Here is a 20,636-nt window from a genome sequence, read left to right as displayed (position 1 = left end):
TAAAGCTTGTATTTCTTTTTTTCCTTTTTTTTCAGCAAAGACAGGGAAAAGAGAGGCAATCAGACGTAAATTTGAAGAGTTTGCAAAACTCTGAGATCTTAACTGGAACCGTGTGCTTTGTTCTGATGAGACTTCAATTAAGATGCTCAGCGACAAGCACTACAGCGTGGATTTGGGGCGAAAGAAAAGATGAGCGCGTGGAAAAACACCTCCTGCCGTCTGAGCGGTGTGGATGATCTGTGATGCCGATGGATAGTTTTTCTTCCAGAGGCCATGGGAGCCTTGTCAGAGTACTTGGATTCATGACATTTTTGAAGTACTTGGATATTTTGTAGGCTTCGGCAGAGGAATAATTTAACGCATATGGTTAGGTCAACAGTCAACACAAATCTTTTAATCGGAAAATAAATCAACCTTTATGGCCACCTGAATCTCTAGGTCTAAATTCTATTAAAGTGTGGTGAGTTGAAGAGGGAGAGTGAGGATGAGAACCTGGGATGGTCTACAAAGATCCTTCCTTCTGAACGGTCCAACATCATAAATTGTTATTGGAGCAAACCGAGTATCCTCCAGTTGTCAAAAATAGGCTGTACAAATTATTAACTGGAGGGTTGCTGAAGATAATTCACTTCTAAATTCTTTAGTGTGAGATTTTGAGACTGCAATAATTGGCTCTTAACTTTTTTTTTTTTTTTCTTTATACAAATCTGGGGTGCCATATGTGTGGCCTGCATTATATATGCATGTCTGGTAGTGAAGAAGCATTTTTGCGTCTGTGCCTGTTTTCCAGCCCGAAGGGGGAAGCATTAACTGAAGGTAAGGTGTCAGCACAAACCCTAGGGATGATAGCAGATTCATATCAAGCCCTGCCTTAAACTGTTTTAACTGGAGTGAGTAAGAGACGGGGAGGGAGTCAGGCTCCCTGCTTATTGTCCTGCAGCCAAGAGGAAATGCTGCTGTTATTGATGTAGTTCTTCTTTTTTCCTTTGCATCTAAATTAAGCATTTTAATAAAAGCAGTATTTTTTTTTTTTGCCATAAACCTTCAGGACGTTTCTTTAAGTAAACACTGTAGCGACGTGAAGTTTTGCAACGAATCGCTCAAGTTTGGCCTTTGGGGTGCTTGCATAAATGTTTTCGTTTTCCCACATGAACCTGGGAGATTTGCTTCAGGATTATTAGTCATTCTAATTTACTGGAGGCGAGGCTTGAGATCTGGGAGGCTGTTTCCTGCAATAGTTGTGTACTAAAAGATGCAAACAAAATCAAGTTAAGCCAGGTGTGCCAGAGGCAAGTCCAGTCCCTGAGAGCTACTATCCTCCAACTTCTAGATGCGATTCCTTCGCCAACACCGCAGAATCCAAAAACTGGTATGCTACAAGGCCTCTGCAGAGGTGAATGACGTGCTGGTGAGGGACTTTAGCCATTTGTTTCAGATTTGTTGACATAGGATGCATCTAGAAGAGCTAAGAGAGGCTAAGGACTGAACTTTGGCACCACTAAGCTAATATTGTGAAAATGGATAGCCAGTCGTAGTATTCTTGCACTTCTTTCAAATTGTTTACACCTTGTCTACCACATTTTCTTTTTCTCTACTGAGCGTCCAAAATGTAGCCACAAAAAGGATGTAAAAATGGTGGGGGATTCTTCAGAAAGTTCACAGTGTTGTTGGCATCTTAAATGTCTTTCTAAAACACTCGAAGCTTAGACTTGGACATCCTTTTCTTAAATCAGTATGTTTTATGAAAGATCTGCAATAAAATGGCGGCGTCTCAGTCCCAATAATGACAAGGTTATTTTGAAGTGAGTCGCCCTTCCAGCTTTACTGGGCATTGTAGTGATTCTAGGTGGCGCGTGTGATCAGCTGCCCGGGAAATCTAAACCCAAAACACACTGCAACTGTGGCGCCATGCTTCATTTATCTCCATTTCCCACTAACTGAACGGCTTGTGCATCTGTTCGACAAGACCGAACGGATCCCTGGACTTCAGCCAAAGGTAGTTTTTTTTTTTTTTTTTTTTTTTTTTTAAGATGCTTTAGGAGGGAAAACAACTGATGAGGCATACCTTGTCACAGGTGTGCTTTAACTTTTAAGACAGAGAAATGTCAAACATTCATTCTCTCTAGATCTTGCTCCACTTTCCAATCCCAGTGATTCCACCTGTTGGATTTGTCAGCTCTGTCAACACAAGGCAACTGAAGAGCTGCTTTCTTCAATAAAAAGAGCCCAAAATGTATGCAGGATTTTAGGCTTAAAGCACTCCTGTTCCCTCATAGGCCTTATAACATTAGCTTGCACTTACTCACAATAGTTGCACCTGCAGATTCTGAAAAACACTGAGAATCTCCAGTTTGAAATCTGTTTTGGTTCATTGTGACGTACTGTAGTTTCCAGCTGGGCTAAACAAAAACTTTAAAAGTTTTCTTCAGCATGCACAAGATGATCAACAATATATAATCTTACAATCTAAGTATAGTTTGGGTTACAGGAAAGGGCTCAGGTTGGGTGACAAGGTTATGATTAGGGATAGGGCATGAAAGAAAATAATTCAAAGGGTGAGTGCTGATGTTTATTTTTGAAGAGAGTTTTTATTTATTTATTTTTTTTTAGATTTTATCATTTTGGTAACACTTTATTTGAAGGGGTGTGCATAAGACTGACATGACACTGTCATGTACATGACTTAACTCCTGTCATGAAAATGAAAAAGTCTGAACTTAGATAATTTTTCTAACAGAAAAAGTCTTCATGAATGCGTACGACTGTTGTCATGAAGTGTCATTTGGTAAATAATGACACTTGCAATGCAAAGTTGACAATTTTAATGGACTTTTGATACATGTTTTAATGCAGCTTTGCATTAAAATTGTCAAAATTTACCAAATGACACTTCATGACAACGGTTGTAAATATTCATGAAGACTCCTTCATGTTCAGGACAGGTGTTATGTCACGTTTATGACAGTTTCATGTCAGTCTTATGCACACCCTGTCAAATAAAGTGTTAGCTTATTTTCCATCTAGTTCTATAGAACTAGATATATACTTCATAGAGGTAGTGGAAGCTAACTAGCTATGTAAATCCAATTTTTTTTACCCATCATTCTCTTGCAGGCTCCAATAAGAAACTTGACTTGGAAAGATAGATTTTCTTCAGATGAACTATGCCTATGAATCTTTTTGTTTTGAGTTGCTAAAATGTTCAAACAAAAAGCCACGCTGTCTGCCACCTGATGCCTCGCTCATGATTTTTGACAAAGTGTCATGGTGTCTTCACGTCACTACATTTTGTGTCACAACCTTAATTAAAAGCATGATTTTAAAGGCATCTTTATTTCCTTTTGGTACTTCTCTGTTCTTTAAATGTCAGTTATTCGTGTTTGTATAAAATCTTAATCATCTATAATTGCGATTTTTAAAATGACTTCCAAAATTCAGACGTGTGGGAAACAAAAAGTGACTTCAGGGCGGCTCTACAGGTTGTGAATCACCACAGTCACTTTCTCAGAAACACTTCAGCGCCAAAGACCTGGGGGTCCATTTCTATTTTTGGCTCTGTGGAAGATTTTTAACTATACAATTTGTTTTATTGAATTAGAACTTACTGGGACCTCTTCCCCGACTTTCTTTTACTCTCTGTAGAAATCAGAGACTTAATGCTGCAATTCATAACAAAGTAATTTATTTTCTAATAGGAGAAAGAACATTCTGTCTAATACCACAGATCTAAATGGTTTTACCATGTAATTATAGCTCAGTTAAATTGCCAAAGAGAGGTGTACTTTACTCATAAAGGCTCTTTTTATATTCATAACATCTCTGATTATATAGTCTGTACATGGATATCTCCCGTTCTCTTCTCTACAAAAGTCAAATCTCTCTTGGCACTTTGATCACCACTTTCACGCTCACCATCGATGCCCGTCTGCCTGTTCTTGATGTCCGCAATTGCACCCGTGACGCTTGTCAGCTAAAACTGTGGTTAGCTCTCTTAGGAGATGACCTTGTGAAACCAACCCTTGTTTTTTTAGTTGCGTCGCTGCATTGTTGCATGCGTTAGCGATTGTGCATACTTGTCCACATTGGCCATCAAAGGGTTGGAGCGTTAAAAGAGCATCTGCTGCTCTGCTCACCGCGAGGGCTGGGGTTTATAGTCGGAGACAGCAGTTGAGACTGCGCGCTCACCACAGTTTCTGTAACTCATAATTACCGTACTCTGAGCAGATTGACCTGACCACACTGCTTCCTGCTCTACCTTTATCTGAAAGCTCAGCGCATGTGTCACTCACTCATTTAGATGAGCTAGAATCTGCCAATTAACCCACTCTACTGCCTTGTGTAGGCTTTCACACGTTATAATTTTTTGTACGAACGCATGCAGAACATCTGCGATGGTGCAACACAGAGTAGAACATGATTGAATTTAGTGTCCTCCGAATAACTCGGGAGGTTTATTGGTGAACGTTAAATAACACAAATTATTTAATCCCTCCTTTATGGAAAGAAGAAAACTGCTGTTTACAATAGAATGGACAGAGGAAACAAAGCTTGCGATGAGACTAACATTTACATTTTTTTGGAACTATTTTCAAAATGCTGCATGTGGTGGAACATTAACATTGCAGATTATCCCTGAACACACCACCCCAGGATGAATTGTTGACATTTGCCTTTGTTCAGGCAGTAAGAGGCTGGTCAGGTGTGTGTAATGTCAGAATCACACATCACTGTCTGATGCATGCACGTTTTTTGTGAGAGTATTTTTCCAATTGGTTGGACTATTACAGGCCTTAATGTCCTTTTTTATATTTTATTTGAGAGTGGTGTGGACATTTAATGTTGAAATAAGAGAATTGGAAAACTGTTGATTTTTTTTTTTTCCATCATGTGACATCACCAGCAGTTTTGCAATTACTTGTTTTTCGGATATAATGCGGCCTAAGTTAAATCATAATTCGTCTATGAAAGTTGCCCCATCAAAGCCCAGGATTAAATCCAATTCAAGCTCTGTGCCCATATTTGAAATGTGATGGTCAGACTGACAGACCCTATTCTGTCAGTCTGACTGAGCATGAGCTATTTTTGCAAAGAATGGGCAACAGTGTCACTTTCTACATGTGCATAGCTGGAAGAGACATACCCCAGAAAACTTCCAGCTGTTACTGCAACAATAGGTAATTTGACAGGGTATATATAGGCTTAAGGAGGCTGAATCCAAATGTATATTAAACGTTTTTTTATTTGCTTTTGTTAAAAAAAAAAAAAAAAAAAAAAAAAAGGGACAAATCAAACTTTTTTTCCTCACTTCAGAATTATTCTCTACTTTGTGTTGGTCAATCTCATGAAGTCCCATTTAAACCCCAAGTCAGTCGTGACAGATGGCCGCTCACACTTAACCAGGTTCTGCTTGAGGTTTCTTCTTCTCCTCCGTCTCTACATGCACGCCGAGTAGGAGTGAATGCTGCAGGTCAGTGACTCAATGCAATCTGCTGGGGTTAGTTGGATAACAAGCGTCTGAACCAGTTTGAATAATGAACCGAACTTAACTGCACTGTTTGACAATTGGGATGAGTTGGAATGCGTGTCTGATTGGATTGAAATGACTTCTTTAGTAAGGCGCCTTGAGATGAGACGTGCTTTCAAATTAGCGCTAAATACATAAACTAATTTGAACTGAATTGAAAATACACTGGAACTTGTAATGTGGCAAAATATAACACTCAGGAAGTACAACCCCTTTTTTGTAATGTTTTGTACATGTTCAAAAACTGATATTGTCAGCTGGTATCTTTTGTTATTTTAATACTGTGTTCTCTTACACAAAAGGATATTGTGATTAGTTGGACAGGAAGTAAGGTTTGTTTTGTTGTTTTTCCTATTTCCATAAATTTTAAATTTTTCAACTGGGGTTTCCCGCAGTAGATGTTAGCAGTCACTATCTTACCTGCACCGCGTTAAGGTCTCCTCATTTGTTCCCTCCATTTGTTGCGTGGACCGCGCCAAGAGTCCCAGGCCTGCATTCCTACTGTTTTTGGGTCATTTGATTCATACATAGGAAGAGATTTATTACCAGGACATAATTGCATTTTTTCCCCCCCTTGTTTGACCTTGAGAAATAAAGTAACCATAAGTTGAAAACATTACTACAGGTCTTGTTGACATTTTTCTTTCTCTGCTTGTGCTATGTTGTATTGCGTTTCACTGACCAGTTGGCTAAACTTGTCTGACCTAGGTAATCCTGTTTGGACAACAACTTTACTGTAAATATTAAAATTTTTGACTGCACATGCCATCAGATGTATAAAATAAATATTCATATGAACAAGGGAGAGTGCTGAGAGACCCCAGTTGCACTAATCCTCTTTGAAAGTGACCTCTGTCTGACATTACGTTGGGTCAACTCTCCAAAGAGAACTAATCTGTTTTTTCTACACTGAGGTCATTCAGATAGACTCCGACTGCAGGCTACATGCTAACTATTGATAACGGTCCATTCTTCAAAAGAACCCAAACTATTCCTTCATCCTATATCATGTTGCACAGGGTTGGGGGAAATGTGTTTGCTGAGCTAAATCTTTAACGTTCCCTTTGAACGCACAAAGTGCTGCAGAGATCTTCCAGGAAAGGCATCAGACAGGTCGAGATGTTTATCAGCTGTTAATCTGAATATTTCTTGTTTTGAAGCTAAACATGTGCGGACCGTAAAGCTGGGTGTCGTTTTGCTGTCTTTGCCAGACGGATAGCCGGCCACTCTAGCAGGTTTTTTCTCAATCTTTATTCATGAATCACTAGAGGTTCTCTGATCACAAAACTTGAGGAAATGTAAAGTTTGAGAGAGCGCTCTACTGACAGGTCATTAGTTCATCAGATCGTTTGCCTGGAAGCCAGCTGTCGATCTCTGACCTTAATCTCTACAAGCTGATTCTTCACATTCCTCTGTGACTCCAACTACCGCATCGTCATGCACACGACTGGAGCGTTTCGGGTCAGTCGATGTTGCGGCGCGGAGAGGCGTTATAGTAATTGAGAAAGGTGAGGTGGTGGAGACAACTTTTTGGCTCCAGCTTATTATTTTGATTCATGTCTTGATCCTCAGACAAAGTTAATGACTGTGAGGAGCACCCCAGCAAAGCCTTCTGGGAGTTTGAGGTGGCTCAGTGTGAAGAGCTTCTGTGATTTTTGTACACTTCAATGTTTAGCCATGACGTGTTTTGATCCTCTAAGCATTTCATGAGAACTGCCGTGACTGCAGTTGACCTGTAGTCATTAAGATTACAGATGGACTGCTTTAGAGGGACACTGAGATAATGGGAAATGAACGCGGCTTGTTTCACTGAGTTACTTATTGCTGGGTTCAGCAACAGCCCCACTTAAATCACACAAAGAGTGTCGGGTGTTTATGCTTAAAAAAAAATTAGCAAATCTCAACACCAACTTTAACTATTGTATGACAGTCCTGTAAGATTTTACTTATTTCCAAGCTTTGTTTTTTTTTTTTTTTAGGGTTGTTGGAGAAAATTAAAACTGTGAACTGCTTGACAATATTTTCAGAGAAAACTGCGTTTATGACAAGTCTTGTAAATGGCCTCACTATAACCGTTAATTCTGGAAGCCCTGCTTGTTTGATGCTTTTAGAACTAAGTGCCATGTTTTATACTGTATCACTGTATCCTTTTATCAAGGCTTGAGCTTTGTGTGGGTATTAATGGAGCCACTTTAGAGTGGTTTAACTTTCAAAAGGAATAGGAAGCTTCTCGGTACAGATAGATGCTTATTCCTCAGGCGCAGCATCTCAAACTTGTGTGTGGAGTTCCTCAAGGATCCATCGTAGAGCCACAATTATTTCCCTTATATGTTGCACTTATGGCTTGTCATTCAAATCTATCTATGCACTTCTAAAAAAAAAATGACTCTTTGAAGCTGTTTTTTACTCTCTTGCTGATCTAAATACTTGGATGAACTCCAACTTCCATCTCAGCAAAGCTAAACTTTAGGTCATGGTATGTAGGAGAACCAATCTTTTGAGTCTCATGCTTGAGTCGTTTCTTTCTAACAGTCAGTCTTCTGCCAGGAATCTGGACTTATTCTTTGACTGCATCTAGAAATTCACAAATCAAATCTGTTTTGTTTGTTTTGTTTTCAGCTACCTCTCTTTAAGGTAAAGCGTTCTTTTCTTAAGACTTTTAAAAGATTGATCCATGCTTCTATTCAACTCTCCTAGATTATTGTAATTCCCTACGTTAGTTTAAGGCAGTCAACCCTTAATCGGTTGCAGCTTTTACAAAATGCTTCTGCATGTCTTTTAGCTGGAACTAGAAAACGAAAACGTATAACTGCAGTTTGGGATTCACTCCACTGGCAGCCTGTTCTGCACAGGATTTGATTAAAAAAAAAAAAAAAGTCCAACTGGTTTTTAAGGTTCTTAATGGTTTCACCCTGTTATATTTAGAGGATATTCTAAATATAAGAAGTACACTGTTTCTTCTAAAACACTGTACATTCACAAGGATCAAACAACCAGTTACTCTGAGATCCATTCAGAAAATTAAGGGTTCCTTCTATGTCGCATCCCCTAAAAGGTTCCATGTAAGAGGTGGTCATAATCTTTAAACTTCTCTTTAAAGTGCTTTTATAATCCCACCTCTACTGTTAGGCTTTTGAATTAAATATAACATTTTAAGTATTTTTGTTTCACACTTTTATTTTTCTCCTTTGGCATATTGTGGGGTTTTTTTCTTTTCTTTTTCTTAACAACTCAAATTGAATATTTTATTCTTCTTGCATTGCAGAACTTTAATGCATCTTCTCTTTTAAGTACTAAATAAATAAATTAATAAATAAAAATTGACTTTGACATGGTATAGTTAATAGCACTTGTGATGTAACATTTCCTCCCCTGCTGCTTTCATACCTTCTCCCAGGATGTCTCTGGCTGTCCTCTGTAGCTCTGCCACTTGACAGTATTATAGCGTCTGAGGAGTGGCTGGGCATCACGTATCATCCAAGGTGTCTTGTTAGGAGATGTGGTTGAAATGCCTTTTTTTCTCCAAGTGGTATTTTCAGGACTTCTTGTACATATTACCAGTAACTCCAGGACCTGTTGTTCAAATGTCATCTAGTGTGATAAGTTGTAGTTAGTCATAGCTTGACATGTTTTTTTTTTTTCTCATGTCTTAGGATATACTCATGGTATCTTCAATGACAAAAAATGCAAATAAAGCTGCATTGCAAAATCTACTGTTTTCATTTAAAATGAAGAAAAATATAATTTATAGTTTTGCCAACATGTTAACTATAAGTATATTAGTCATTATAAGTTGCCTGAGCAGTTATCCTGCAGTCACTTGCATTACAGACATGCTGCTTATAGCTTATCAAGTGTGTTTGTAAAACGGCCTTTGCTTATTTAGAGTCATAGGTGATGTGTATTTAATTTCCAATTATTACGTTTTTGTTTCTTTTCTTCTTTTTTTTTTTTTTAGTAACTGGGAATATCTTTAAACTGCACACTTAAAGAACAGTATGCAGCAACAGGTGAGGGAGGGGGGTCTGTACTGTCAGATAAAAATGGCTGACTCTCTAACACTTCCTCTGGTATCTCATAAAAAAAAACGTTAAGCATCAGGAACGATATTAACGACAGACTAAATCCGTTTAAGGGGAAATCAGAGAAGATGCATGTGAAAAGTCAGAGTCAATCCGTTTCATTTCTTGTGCGCTGGGCTTTGTGTGATCAGTCTGCTGTTCTTTCCAGCAGACTCCAGTACTGAATTGTCTTGTGGCTGCACTTCAGCATGGTTTTGATCAAATATTTAAGTATTAAAAATCTAAGAACAAAACTTCTTATGTTATTGCTTATTCGTAAAGATGCACAGTATGACAAACTTGTACCTTCATATTACTTCTCCTACTGCTTGTGTTTTTGCCACGTTGTGTGAAACACTCACTTTTGGTTCCCGTCTCTTCTGAAAGGTTCAGCAAACTTTAAATGGTCAATGATTTTTGCTTTTCTTTTGCGCTTCCTATTTTAAGAGGTTTTCTCTTGGGAGGCATTAATCAAAATACTTTTAGGATGACGTAGTTGTGCAAAAGAAGGAAAATCTCATTGTGCCAAAATCACCGTTTCAGGGCGGATCTCCAGGGAAAGTCTAACTCCCTCTGGTGTAGACTTTAAAATTTGTTGTCCCGGAGACCTTTGCATGCACAAAGTCTAAAACGTGAACACATCCCTTGAGACATAGCAGTGACATATCAAAGTCTTTGAGTTCATAAACCGTCTTCAAAAGTTAATGCAGTTTTTCCAGTGAGAAAGAGGAAGTCAAGACAGATGTGGTTTCAAAGCAGTGCATTGGAAACCTAATAGTCTGGCACTGTGTAAAGAGATTAAAAAGTGCTCTGTGATGAAAACTATCTGCCTGTAACTTGCTACAAAAGAAAGTCATCATTTATAACAAAATCTGAAATTTTAAACATTATATTTCTGTAATTTCTGCTCTGATTTTGACCTGGATTTTGATGACATGCATGTAAAATCTTTATTAGCCAATGCACTGTAATTTTGACAGTTGTAGCAGCGTTATAGCTTCAGCGGAGCGCCTCAACTCGCACGCAGACATTGACTCATTTCAATCAATGGTAGCATTACCTCTTCATTACGTCTTCAAGTTTTTTCAGAACAATTTTAATGAAACGTTCATTTGACTCGGGTTTGCAAAGCTAAGGGAATGTCTAAACCACGCAGGATGCCAGCTCGTAAAACCCTGGAGTTTGTCCATCTTTGGGCTGTTTGATATTGGGTGGCCGTGCAGCGGTTTTCGCAAGCCTCACTTTTCTTCACATAAACAATCTCTCTTTTAACCATGAAGGCACTGCAAATAATTGATAGTTTATCCATTATTTAGATTTAACACCATCTCCTGACATCAGCAGATGCATGTATTGACAGCACACACCTAAAAATTATTCTTTTTATTTTTCTTTTGCCTGACTTGATGCTCAAACAGCCAGAGTGGCATCAGTGGCCTGGCTGTTCACTCACTGCTCAAGCTCTCTATGTTAGCTTATCTATGTTTCCTGCACAGATGATCTAAGTTGCAAAAGTGCTCACTCCACCCCTTTTTTTTTCTCACCAATAAACAGTCGCACATAAATTTGACAAACTTTCATTCAAAATAAAATATCAAACTCTCTGCCTTAAGCCAAAAGTTCATATGAACTCTGTGGAACCAGGCTACGTGTCATCATCTGTGTACGCTACTCTTTTCTTGTCGGTTCAAATTGTCCTTTTTTTTTTGTCTTGGAAGAGGGCTTTTCAAATTCTGTATTTGCATAAGCAATGGTGAAAAGCTTGGCTATATAATTTCTACATTCAATATTTCTACGTTTTTATAGCCCCAATTACATTTATTCTTCTTAAGGTAAGTGCAAGTATAAGTAAAGACCAAGAAAGACTGTTGTGGCAGGATGTTAATTTTCTGTCCTTTATTTTCTCTGTGAATAAAAAAGATTGTTTTTCACCAGATTAACCCTCGAGTGTAAATCAATTAGGATTGACCGGTGACATAACCTAAAGCATAGCTGCTGTTGCTAATCATCTCCACAGTTGGTTCTTCATGATTCAGGGTTGTCCTATTGTTTAGTGTCTGGTGTGGTTCAGCTGTTTTATTATGATCCTCTGCAGACGTTTCTGCCGGGGACGTTTGTTGTAGACGTTAGCGCGCCGCTTCGAAAAGTTCTTTCACATGCACTCTTTTATTTCTAACAAAGGAAAATCAAAGCCCCCCACCCCGTCGGTGGTGCTGCGCTCTCGGTTGAGTGCCTCTTTAAATAAACAGTGTTGTTAATAATCAGTTATCTTCTGTCAAACAAACAACTCGCACCAGGCCACAGGCGGAGCTGTTCTCACATCCCCACCCATGTTCTCCGCTCTCACCTAGCAACTGTCTTTCCCTCTCTTTTTGTCTTAATTAGTGGATCAAAGATGCCACCCACTAATGACCCACATCTTGGTTCTGCTGACTCTGAGAAGCTATAATTAGTGATACAAGCACGTTGCACACAAAGGCCCTTGTGAAGCAACCTCTACGTGCCTGTTAGCTGCTTAATGAAGGCACCGGGACGATCTTTTTTCTTTTTATTTTTATTTCCACACACAAAAGACACTCTGCAGTTTACTTTCCCAAGTGGAGCCTAATCTCTTTTGTGTATATGTCTCATAATTTTTGAGTTCGACTTTTCCCTGTGTGACGTTCATAATCTTGCATTCTCCTTTGTAACAACCGCATCCTATAAGCTGCGCCTCTTAGTCTCTCTTCCATTTCTCACGCACTACATTTATTTAGACATTTGTTCAGTGTCTCAGTCTCATGCTGCAATGGGAATAGCACGCTCATCAATATCCATGAGCATGAAACGTATAACAATTTCACTGTATTTGCAGGGAAATTTCAGGAAACACAATCAAATTGATTTTATTTTTATTTTAACAGACATAATTGATTAAAAAATAAGTGGAAATAGTTAAATAACCTTGGACAAGTACATCACAGGGAAACACAGAGTCACACAGAACAACCAAACATTCACACACACTCAGACCCAAGGACAGATTAGAGTAACCCATTGAGCTAACAGTGATGTTTCTGTGGGAGGAAACGGGAGTATACAAAGAAAGAGAGTGCTTATCAGATGGCATCATCTCTACTACGGTTTGACGGCTGTGTTAGTATTTTCCAACCGAATTTCAGATATGTGCTGGGCGCTTTTTAAAATTAATCGTCCATCAGATTACCTCTGTAGAAAACATCATGTTCTTTGGGATTTCCTATCTTTTTCTGTTTATACACTCATCAACCACTTTATTGACCTAACTTCTCTCTTCCGAACTGTATTGACACATGAGGAGTTGGATCCAACAAGTTACCAGAAACGTTTCTGAGCTGTTTTGTGCAGAAACGGTATCCTGCATTACTTTTTTGTAGCGAATTGGCTAATTGCCCTGCTGTTTCCTTTCTATTATCTTACACCGGTATGCCTATCATCCTGTGACCTTTGACATTTACAAAACATTTCTGGTCCTCACAACTGCTCCCCACTGGGCAGTTTCTGTCTTCTGGGACATTCTGTCTACACCTGAGAGATAGTCGTGCACGAACGCAACCAGCAAGTCGTTTCCATCAAGCCACGTTGCCCAAAGGCCTTGAGTCGCTGGGTTGATTGTAATAATAGGAATCAGTTCAACAGATGTATAAATTGGTTAGTGAGAGTAAATTTAATAAAATCCAACATTTGGAAGACTAAAGTCAATATCAGTAGAAAAACTAAAATCTTTGTAATGCTTTCCTGGCAGTCCCACCTTATGACTCACTTCAACATTATCTTTTAGTGGTCTACTTCCTTTGGGGTTGGTATAACTTTATTCAAATTAGCTTTCAGTTACAACCTTTGATTTGTCTCTGTGTCTACAAGACTGATAATCTGGTTGCTTTTATCAAAAATGCAACACAGGAAGAGCGTTAGCATTTAGCATCTCAAAACGTAATTATATATATATATATTTTAGTGGCCTAGAGGTCATCAGCCAAAGTTATGTTTAATAAAAACAGCAAAAGTAAACCCTGGATTTTAATGTTTCCTAGAAGTTTAGGTTACAAGTATAAATCATTTTAGCACCAGAGAAAATGCTACTGCATTCCTTTGTTATGCACTTAATAAAGATTGTTTATGTAAATTTGAACAATGTTATCCCGTGCTATTCAGTTTGTAAAATATGCCAGTAAAATATAGTAGCTAGCATGCTAGCTATTATATGTAAGCATATAGTAGCTAGCATGCTAGCTATTATATGTAAGCATATAGTAGCTAGCAGTAGTACGCATGCTAACTACTATGCTACTATATGCTTACTATGCTACCATATGCTTACATATAGTAGCTAGCATAGCAGCATGCTAGCTACTATATAGTAGCTAGCATGCTGCTATGCTAGCTATTTAAATAAGGAGAAATGCAACGTCTAACAAAATAAAAATGATAACAAACGCCCAAAAAGATATACATATGTACTATTATCTGGAAAAGAAAACAACAAAATATTAATTTTACTTTAAAATTTAATAGGACAGCTGTACCAACTGTGAATGACATTGTGTAGAGCTCAACTGCATGTTTATTAAAGCCATGACTATTTTATTCACATTTATATTAAATTCACAGCTTTAAAATGTGCAGCACCGAGAACAAAATGAACTTAAATATAGATATTAAAAGTCATTATGCAGGATGAACTAAGTAAGAGCTCTTTAAGTGTTTATTAAATTAATGCCTTCTAAGCACATTTGCGTCATTTTCACTACTAAATCAAATGTTAAAGAGAAAAAATATATCAGAGTAAATGGTAGAAATAGAATATGTTCAACATACATGTGTTTTGTTGCAAATTTACAAAAGAACTTTTGGAACCATTGCTCTGAACTTGTTCTGCATCACATGCCTGCGCTCTGTGTGAAACCTAAAAATAACAAAACTCATATCTAGATTTGAGAGTAAAGTGGGTTTCGCTTGACATGTTTTTTTTTATTTTTCTTTAATGCACTTTCTCTCCCGTCTGTTGCTCGTCTCTGCTCTCAGTGGAGTTACAGGAAGCTCTCTGTGACTGGCTGATGGGCTGCTTCCTGTTTTGAAGCACTCTAGCGGTTTTGACGGCTTGTCTTGCCATGTGTGAGAAAACACAGAGCGTCTGTGATGCAGACGTCTAGTACAAAGAACGGGCGGGAATGAAACCTGAGTTATGTCAGTGAATGGAGAATGATCTTGTTTTTTTTTTAGTTGTTGTTATTGTCATTACTTCTGTTTTCGTGTTGATGTGGGAAAATGAAAAGGATTTCACTCTGTTCAAATGGTTTGGCCGCTTTCTGGCAAATGGTTGACCTTTAATCTCATCTAGTGAGGGTAATTTATTCAGACTAAGAGACGGTGTTGTGCGTTTGAGCTTCCTCACTTTCAGGCTGTTTTTTTTGTTTTTTTTTTAAGTTGCAAGTCAACTGGGGCTACCAGTAAAGGGCCGTGTCTGCAACTTATAACTGAATCCTGACTGCCAAGTGAGGCAGACATGGGGTCAGCAAGACATTCTACCTTGCGTAAAAAAAAAAAATGGTATTACACAATAATACACACAATTAACCAAAATTTTAGGATAAAAAAAAAAACAATAATTGAGGGGGAAAATTTAATAACATAGTTTAGTTATTCTTAATCTGAAAAACTAATTTTAGAATAGGCACTCACTAATTTTGTCACACGTCTTTAAGTGCTTATTGGACACGATATTCAATACTTTCGGTCTGCTCTTTATAGCCTGTTATTACCTGGTTAATTAGTAAATTTAGTTTTGCAAAAGGTGTGAATCAGACATGCTGTTCACAACTTGTCAGCTCTACAGTGAATGTAGTATTACCTTAATATGGCGTACAGGCAGCACTTTGTTGGATCGTTAAGCTGAACTAGATAACATTTTATTACAACTAAATCAAATTAGTTAAATCTGATTAGTTTGACCACATTTATGCATGTAAATTGGATCTGTTTAGAGTGCATATTATGTTGCATATTTTGTATTTTCACAAAAACTGCATTCCTTAAGGGCTGGCGTCCCAGTTTTTAGATGTGCCACAGGTACAAAACACTGGAATGAAATGGCTTAATTACCTCCTCCTTGTGTAGATCAGTTCTCCAGAGCCTTGCCAATGACCTAATTATGTTATTTAGGTGTGGTGCAGCAGAGGCACATCTAAAAGTTGCAGGACAGTGGCCCTTGAGGACTGGAGTTTGGCACCCCAAATCTAATTGCTTTTGCCTGACATCCATCAAAGTCCATGATTTTTATTCCATGTAATATTTCCAAGCTACCAAATCTGACTTTATAATAAGTAAGGCAAAGGTGTAGACACTTTCTATTAACCAGCTGGCAACAGGTGGGGGTGGGGCTGAAATGGATCCCCCTATACTCCATACTGTTGTATTAAACCCTAGTTATTTTGAAATGTGTAATTGATTCGACTTGGGACGGAACAGCATGACGGAACATTATTGCGGTTTGCAAACTGTGTCTTCTTGTAGCGTTGATGTACATTGATACCCAAAGCTGGCTCATATCTTGGCAGCTTGTTTAGAAATTGTATCCTTTACCTCTGCAGGATTTTCATCTTATTACTTATTAATGTAGGACGGTGTGGAACCCACTTGTCAGACAGTTGGACACCTCCGGAGATGGAATTACTTGTGCTGTGTTTCTGCTGGGTAATAAATGCTTAGTAATGATGCCTGATGGAGCCACAGAGGTGGCGTTCTTCAAACACTCGCGAAGAGGAGCCATGGATTAAAACTGACCTTAATCTCCCTCTTGCCAGCAACGCAGAACTGAAAAAGAATAAAAAAAGTGAATGGTGGTGGAGCCGTAAAAACTATGTAGAGGTTTGTGATTTTAATTCGAATGGGAGTTTTCCCTTTGATTATTAGGTTATTTAAAATTAAGTGGGGCTAACTTTCAGAGCATCACCCCTGATTAGCTTTTCACACTTCCCTTTAAATGACTCTTGTACGTTTTTTTTTTTTTTCCTACTTTAGAGCAGAAATTAGAAGTGCCGCTGAGGCACTCCAGCAGGATTTTAACGAGCTGAAAACCCATCAGCTCATTTACGGGCCGTGGCTTCACATTGCTAACGTGTTAATGCGAGGCTTGTTTTGGGTTCGGAGAGTTGGAAAGTGACAGAATCCCTCCTTCTCTCTATCACGCTGCAATTAAATTGGCGGGGTGAGAGGAACCTCAGCTCCAGTCTGTCTGTCTCTCCATCACACCCTGAAGGACCAGGCAGGTATATATTTGGAGTGCAGTCGTCGCACTAAACCCCCTAAATGTTGGGAACGCTTCTCCTTTGCAAAGGTTCAATTAACTGTGTGAGAATCTGTGATGCTGAGCTGCCGTTCCCTCTGTTTTTGGGGAAGAGTCTCGTCCTTCTCATCTTAATTCATGTTCTTCAGATAAAACGCGGCTCTGAGCCGCCCCTCTCCTCTTTTTATCTGTTGTCTCTTGTAGCCTTTCATATCCCTCATGTTTCTTTCATATTAACAACTCTCTCATGTCTTCTTCTTCTTTTTTTTTTTACATGAAAGGCACAAGCGCTCTCGAGGTGAATATGAAGCCTTATTTGAATGAAACCAGAGTTATGATGATGATAGGATACCGTTGAGTGTCCACAGATGTTCACCCTAAACAGGAGAACGCATTAGGCTGATTTATGCTGGCCTCGTTCGCCTCCTCAAAAGTAGAATGATGCATCAGATTGTCAAGAGGCAACTTGTTGAGTAACCCAAATGTTTAGATTAAAGAGTCATTATTTTTAATTTTGGATCTGCATAACTCTTGCAATATTTTTGCACCACTAAGAAACCATAGAAAGCAAATGTAGCAAAGAATTCACTTATATTTTACATTTTAAGGTGATCAGAGTGTTTTTTTCCCTTTTTGACATTACTCCATTACTCTTCAAAATGGGAAGAACAAGAGTGCATGCTATGCGAGCAAGACCGATCCATTTTGATCGTTTTCATTCAGTGACATTGCAATGAGATGAGTCCTACATCGACATAAACTGAAAGGCCACTCAGAGGAAGAAGCCATTTCTGCAAAAGCAAAAATAAATACAGATTCCAGTTTGCAAATGCAGTCAGACAGCAACGTTCATTACTGCAGACATATGATCAAACAAAAGATAGAAATGTCTGGCCAAAAGGACTGTGGTTACATTTAGAGGAAAAAGGCAGAAACTTGGAAGCCTGAGAAGAGGAACTTAACTGTGAAGCCTGAGAGTGGCACCATTGTGTTCGCTGCCGGGCGGACTGGTGCACTTAAAAAACAAGAAAACAGATGGCATCCTGAGCATTAGGTGAAAATACTGAAGAAACATCTCCTGAAATCGCACAGAAAGTTTAAGCTTAGCCATAAATGAGTCTTCCAATTGGAAAATTGCCTTCAATCTAAATTATTTACAAAGTGGGTTGAACAGAACAAAGTGTTGGAGTGACTGCAAAAAAACGTAAACATTTGTTGGCAGATTTGAGTCTGTGTGATCGCCTCCATTACCAGAGTTCTGTCAGGGCCAAACTTTCACCAAATTAATTATGGGAAGGTTAAGAAAGGAATCTAAAAATGTTATCGTTTAAAAGAACTATTCCAGCAAATTTGTCGGCTTCTGAATTGAAGTTAAAAATATATTTTTGATAAAATCACTTGCTGGCATCTAGCAAATGAAAAATTTCCTAGTCCTAACTAACCTAAGACAGAGAAACAACTGTTTTTAGTGTGTATAAACATGTCATCTAATTTCAGCTGTTCCACTGAAGGAAAAAAAAACCCTTTGAAATCATTATTTAGGGAACGTGTAGGAGCACTAAAAATGATACAAATCAGAATGTAACTGACTCTAGTTCCTTTTTATTTAAATTTTGGTCTTCAGTGAACCACATTTTTGCAGTGAAAGAGCGGTCCTATATTTGTTACACCCCGTCCTGCCTGCTTGGCTGTGTGGGTGTTTTCAATGTCTCCCGATGTAATTACATTACCCTGCTTATCCAGTCTCAAACTAACTTTACTTAGCACTTTGATTTGATTACTTCTGGACAAATGCAGCCACAATTAAATCATTTTTGCCCACATACTACATGTTCTTATCCGTTAGCGCGAGGCTCTTTGCGTGGGCGATGTCTAATAAGTCGATAAATCAGAAGGACGAGCTGTGATGGAGAGCTCGGATAAACGGATTGAGCGTCGTTGTGGATGGGGCAGAATTAGAATGCTGTGGCCTGCTGCCTCCCGTCTAGTCAGGTATGATTAATGGAGTCGTTTTGAAGGGCAAGGGCAAACAAAGGCTTTTAGTGTGGCATTAGAAAAAACAGTAACAGACCGGCATGAGGAAGCCAAATAATCTGTATGCTTATATAAGATCATGGTTTTTAATCCCTTGAACTCCATTGTGTGGTTTAAAAATGTCATAAATAGGCTGGGAATAGTCTTTAAAGGGATGACTGATTGTCTTGATGTCTCTGTTTGGGCAAATTTTTATTAAACTTATTGCCCTATCTCCTCTCCTGCTTGTCCCATCCTTTCATCCCTCCCTCCCTCCCTCCTTCCTGTTCAGGATGGCTCACGTGCCGGTCGGGAGAAAAAGAAGACGGTGTCCTTCAGCAGCAGCCTGGCAGAGAAGAAGATCAGCAGCGCTGCCGGGTGTATCCACTCCATGGTGCGTCTGCAACTGTGTGACCTTCCGAAAAGAGCACGAGTTACACGCCTGTACATGAAATATTTAATGTTCCACACATGCATCAAGGGGTTTCTGTTCTGTCAAACACCCAACAGAGCTTGTCGCCGAGTTTGGGAGCCCATGTGAGTGACTGTGGCTTTCATGTCTTGTCTTCCAGGTTGAAGGCAGCGAGCTGAAAAAAATCCGCCCCAACTCTCGCGTATATCAGCGTTACTACCTTCTGGACGCAGGCCTGCAGGCTCTGTTCTGGGAGCCGTCCAAGAAGGAATCGGACAAAGCTCGGATCTTTCTCGACTCGATACGCGAAGTGAGTTTGTTTTTGCTCAAAGTGCAGCAGCAGATCATCAGACCATGATGAGCTGCTCCCTGGCCTTTCCTTTATACATGAACTCTGAGTGTTTTTCAAGCTTTGGAGATATTTACAGCCTTTGAGCATACGGCGGGCAGCAGTTATTTTGGTTTATATGGCGTCTGACGTGAGGTTTTATGAATCACAAATTCTAGGTCCGGACAGGTCGTAACACGGAAACCTTCCGCACCAGTGGAGTTTATGAGCAGATTTCGGAGGACTGTGCATTTTCCATCATCTACGGAGAGATGTATGAGAGCTTGGACCTGGTGGCCAATTCTGCTGAAGTGGCTAACATTTGGGTGACTGGACTAAGGTAAGGCAAGACATACAACTGAAAGCAGTTTTGCACTTAAATTGTACAAAACTTTCAACAATAAACTTACTATGTAAGAAGCATCAAGGTCTGTGAGACATACAGTGGACTGAGACAAAAGTCATTTCAGAACCTTCAATGTATCAAATAGTCTTTATTGTGGAATCCCAAAGGACTTCCATTTGGCACAAAACCACCACTAAACATGTCCAGAAAAATGCCACAATAAAATATGGTGGTGAATGCATCATGCTCTGGGATTATGTTTAGATGGAACAGGGCTTTTAGCCAAGGTGGTTAAAATCAAGAACTAAATGAAACCGACTAAATAAGTCATTTTTGACCCAAAACTTTCAGGTGATTGGACAAAGGTCAGAACTTCGGAGAGAACTGTATCTTTAGAGAATTCAGAAAGTAGTGAGCAGAAAGGACAAAAGACCATCTACAGTGGATGAACAGTCTCTGAAGGTTATGTCTTATTGAGTAAAATATATCAGAAATGAGTTTTTTTTAAAAATCAGTCTCATTAGAGGAGGCAGGGTTAGTGCATAAAGAACTGACTCAAGATATGTGCATGCTGCTGCATGTTCTAGGGTTTGGCTTGCTTTTTCCAGTGGGTCAAATCAAGGAGTTTTGGTGGGTCACTCTACTGGTG

At 39.0% G+C, this 20,636-nt stretch overlaps 1 protein-coding gene across 1 annotated transcript in view; it reads left to right on the top strand.

Annotated features, from left to right (window-relative positions):
* LOC116731412 (inactive phospholipase C-like protein 2) overlaps window positions 1–20,636 on the top strand; it is a 38,847-nt gene that overhangs the window by 3,723 nt on the left and 14,488 nt on the right. The window contains exons 2-4 of the mRNA XM_032581130.1: window positions 19,194–19,295; window positions 19,474–19,623; window positions 19,821–19,981. Coding sequence (XP_032437021.1) covers window positions 19,194–19,295; window positions 19,474–19,623; window positions 19,821–19,981 — 413 coding nt within the window. The remainder of the gene's footprint in view (window positions 1–19,193; window positions 19,296–19,473; window positions 19,624–19,820; window positions 19,982–20,636) is intronic.

This window comes from Xiphophorus hellerii, chromosome 13 (assembly GCF_003331165.1).
Source record: "Xiphophorus hellerii strain 12219 chromosome 13, Xiphophorus_hellerii-4.1, whole genome shotgun sequence".
Classification (NCBI taxonomy): Eukaryota; Metazoa; Chordata; class Actinopteri; order Cyprinodontiformes; family Poeciliidae; genus Xiphophorus; species Xiphophorus hellerii.
Note: the sequence above shows the minus strand (reverse complement) of the source record. Positions and strands in the feature narration are given on the sequence as shown.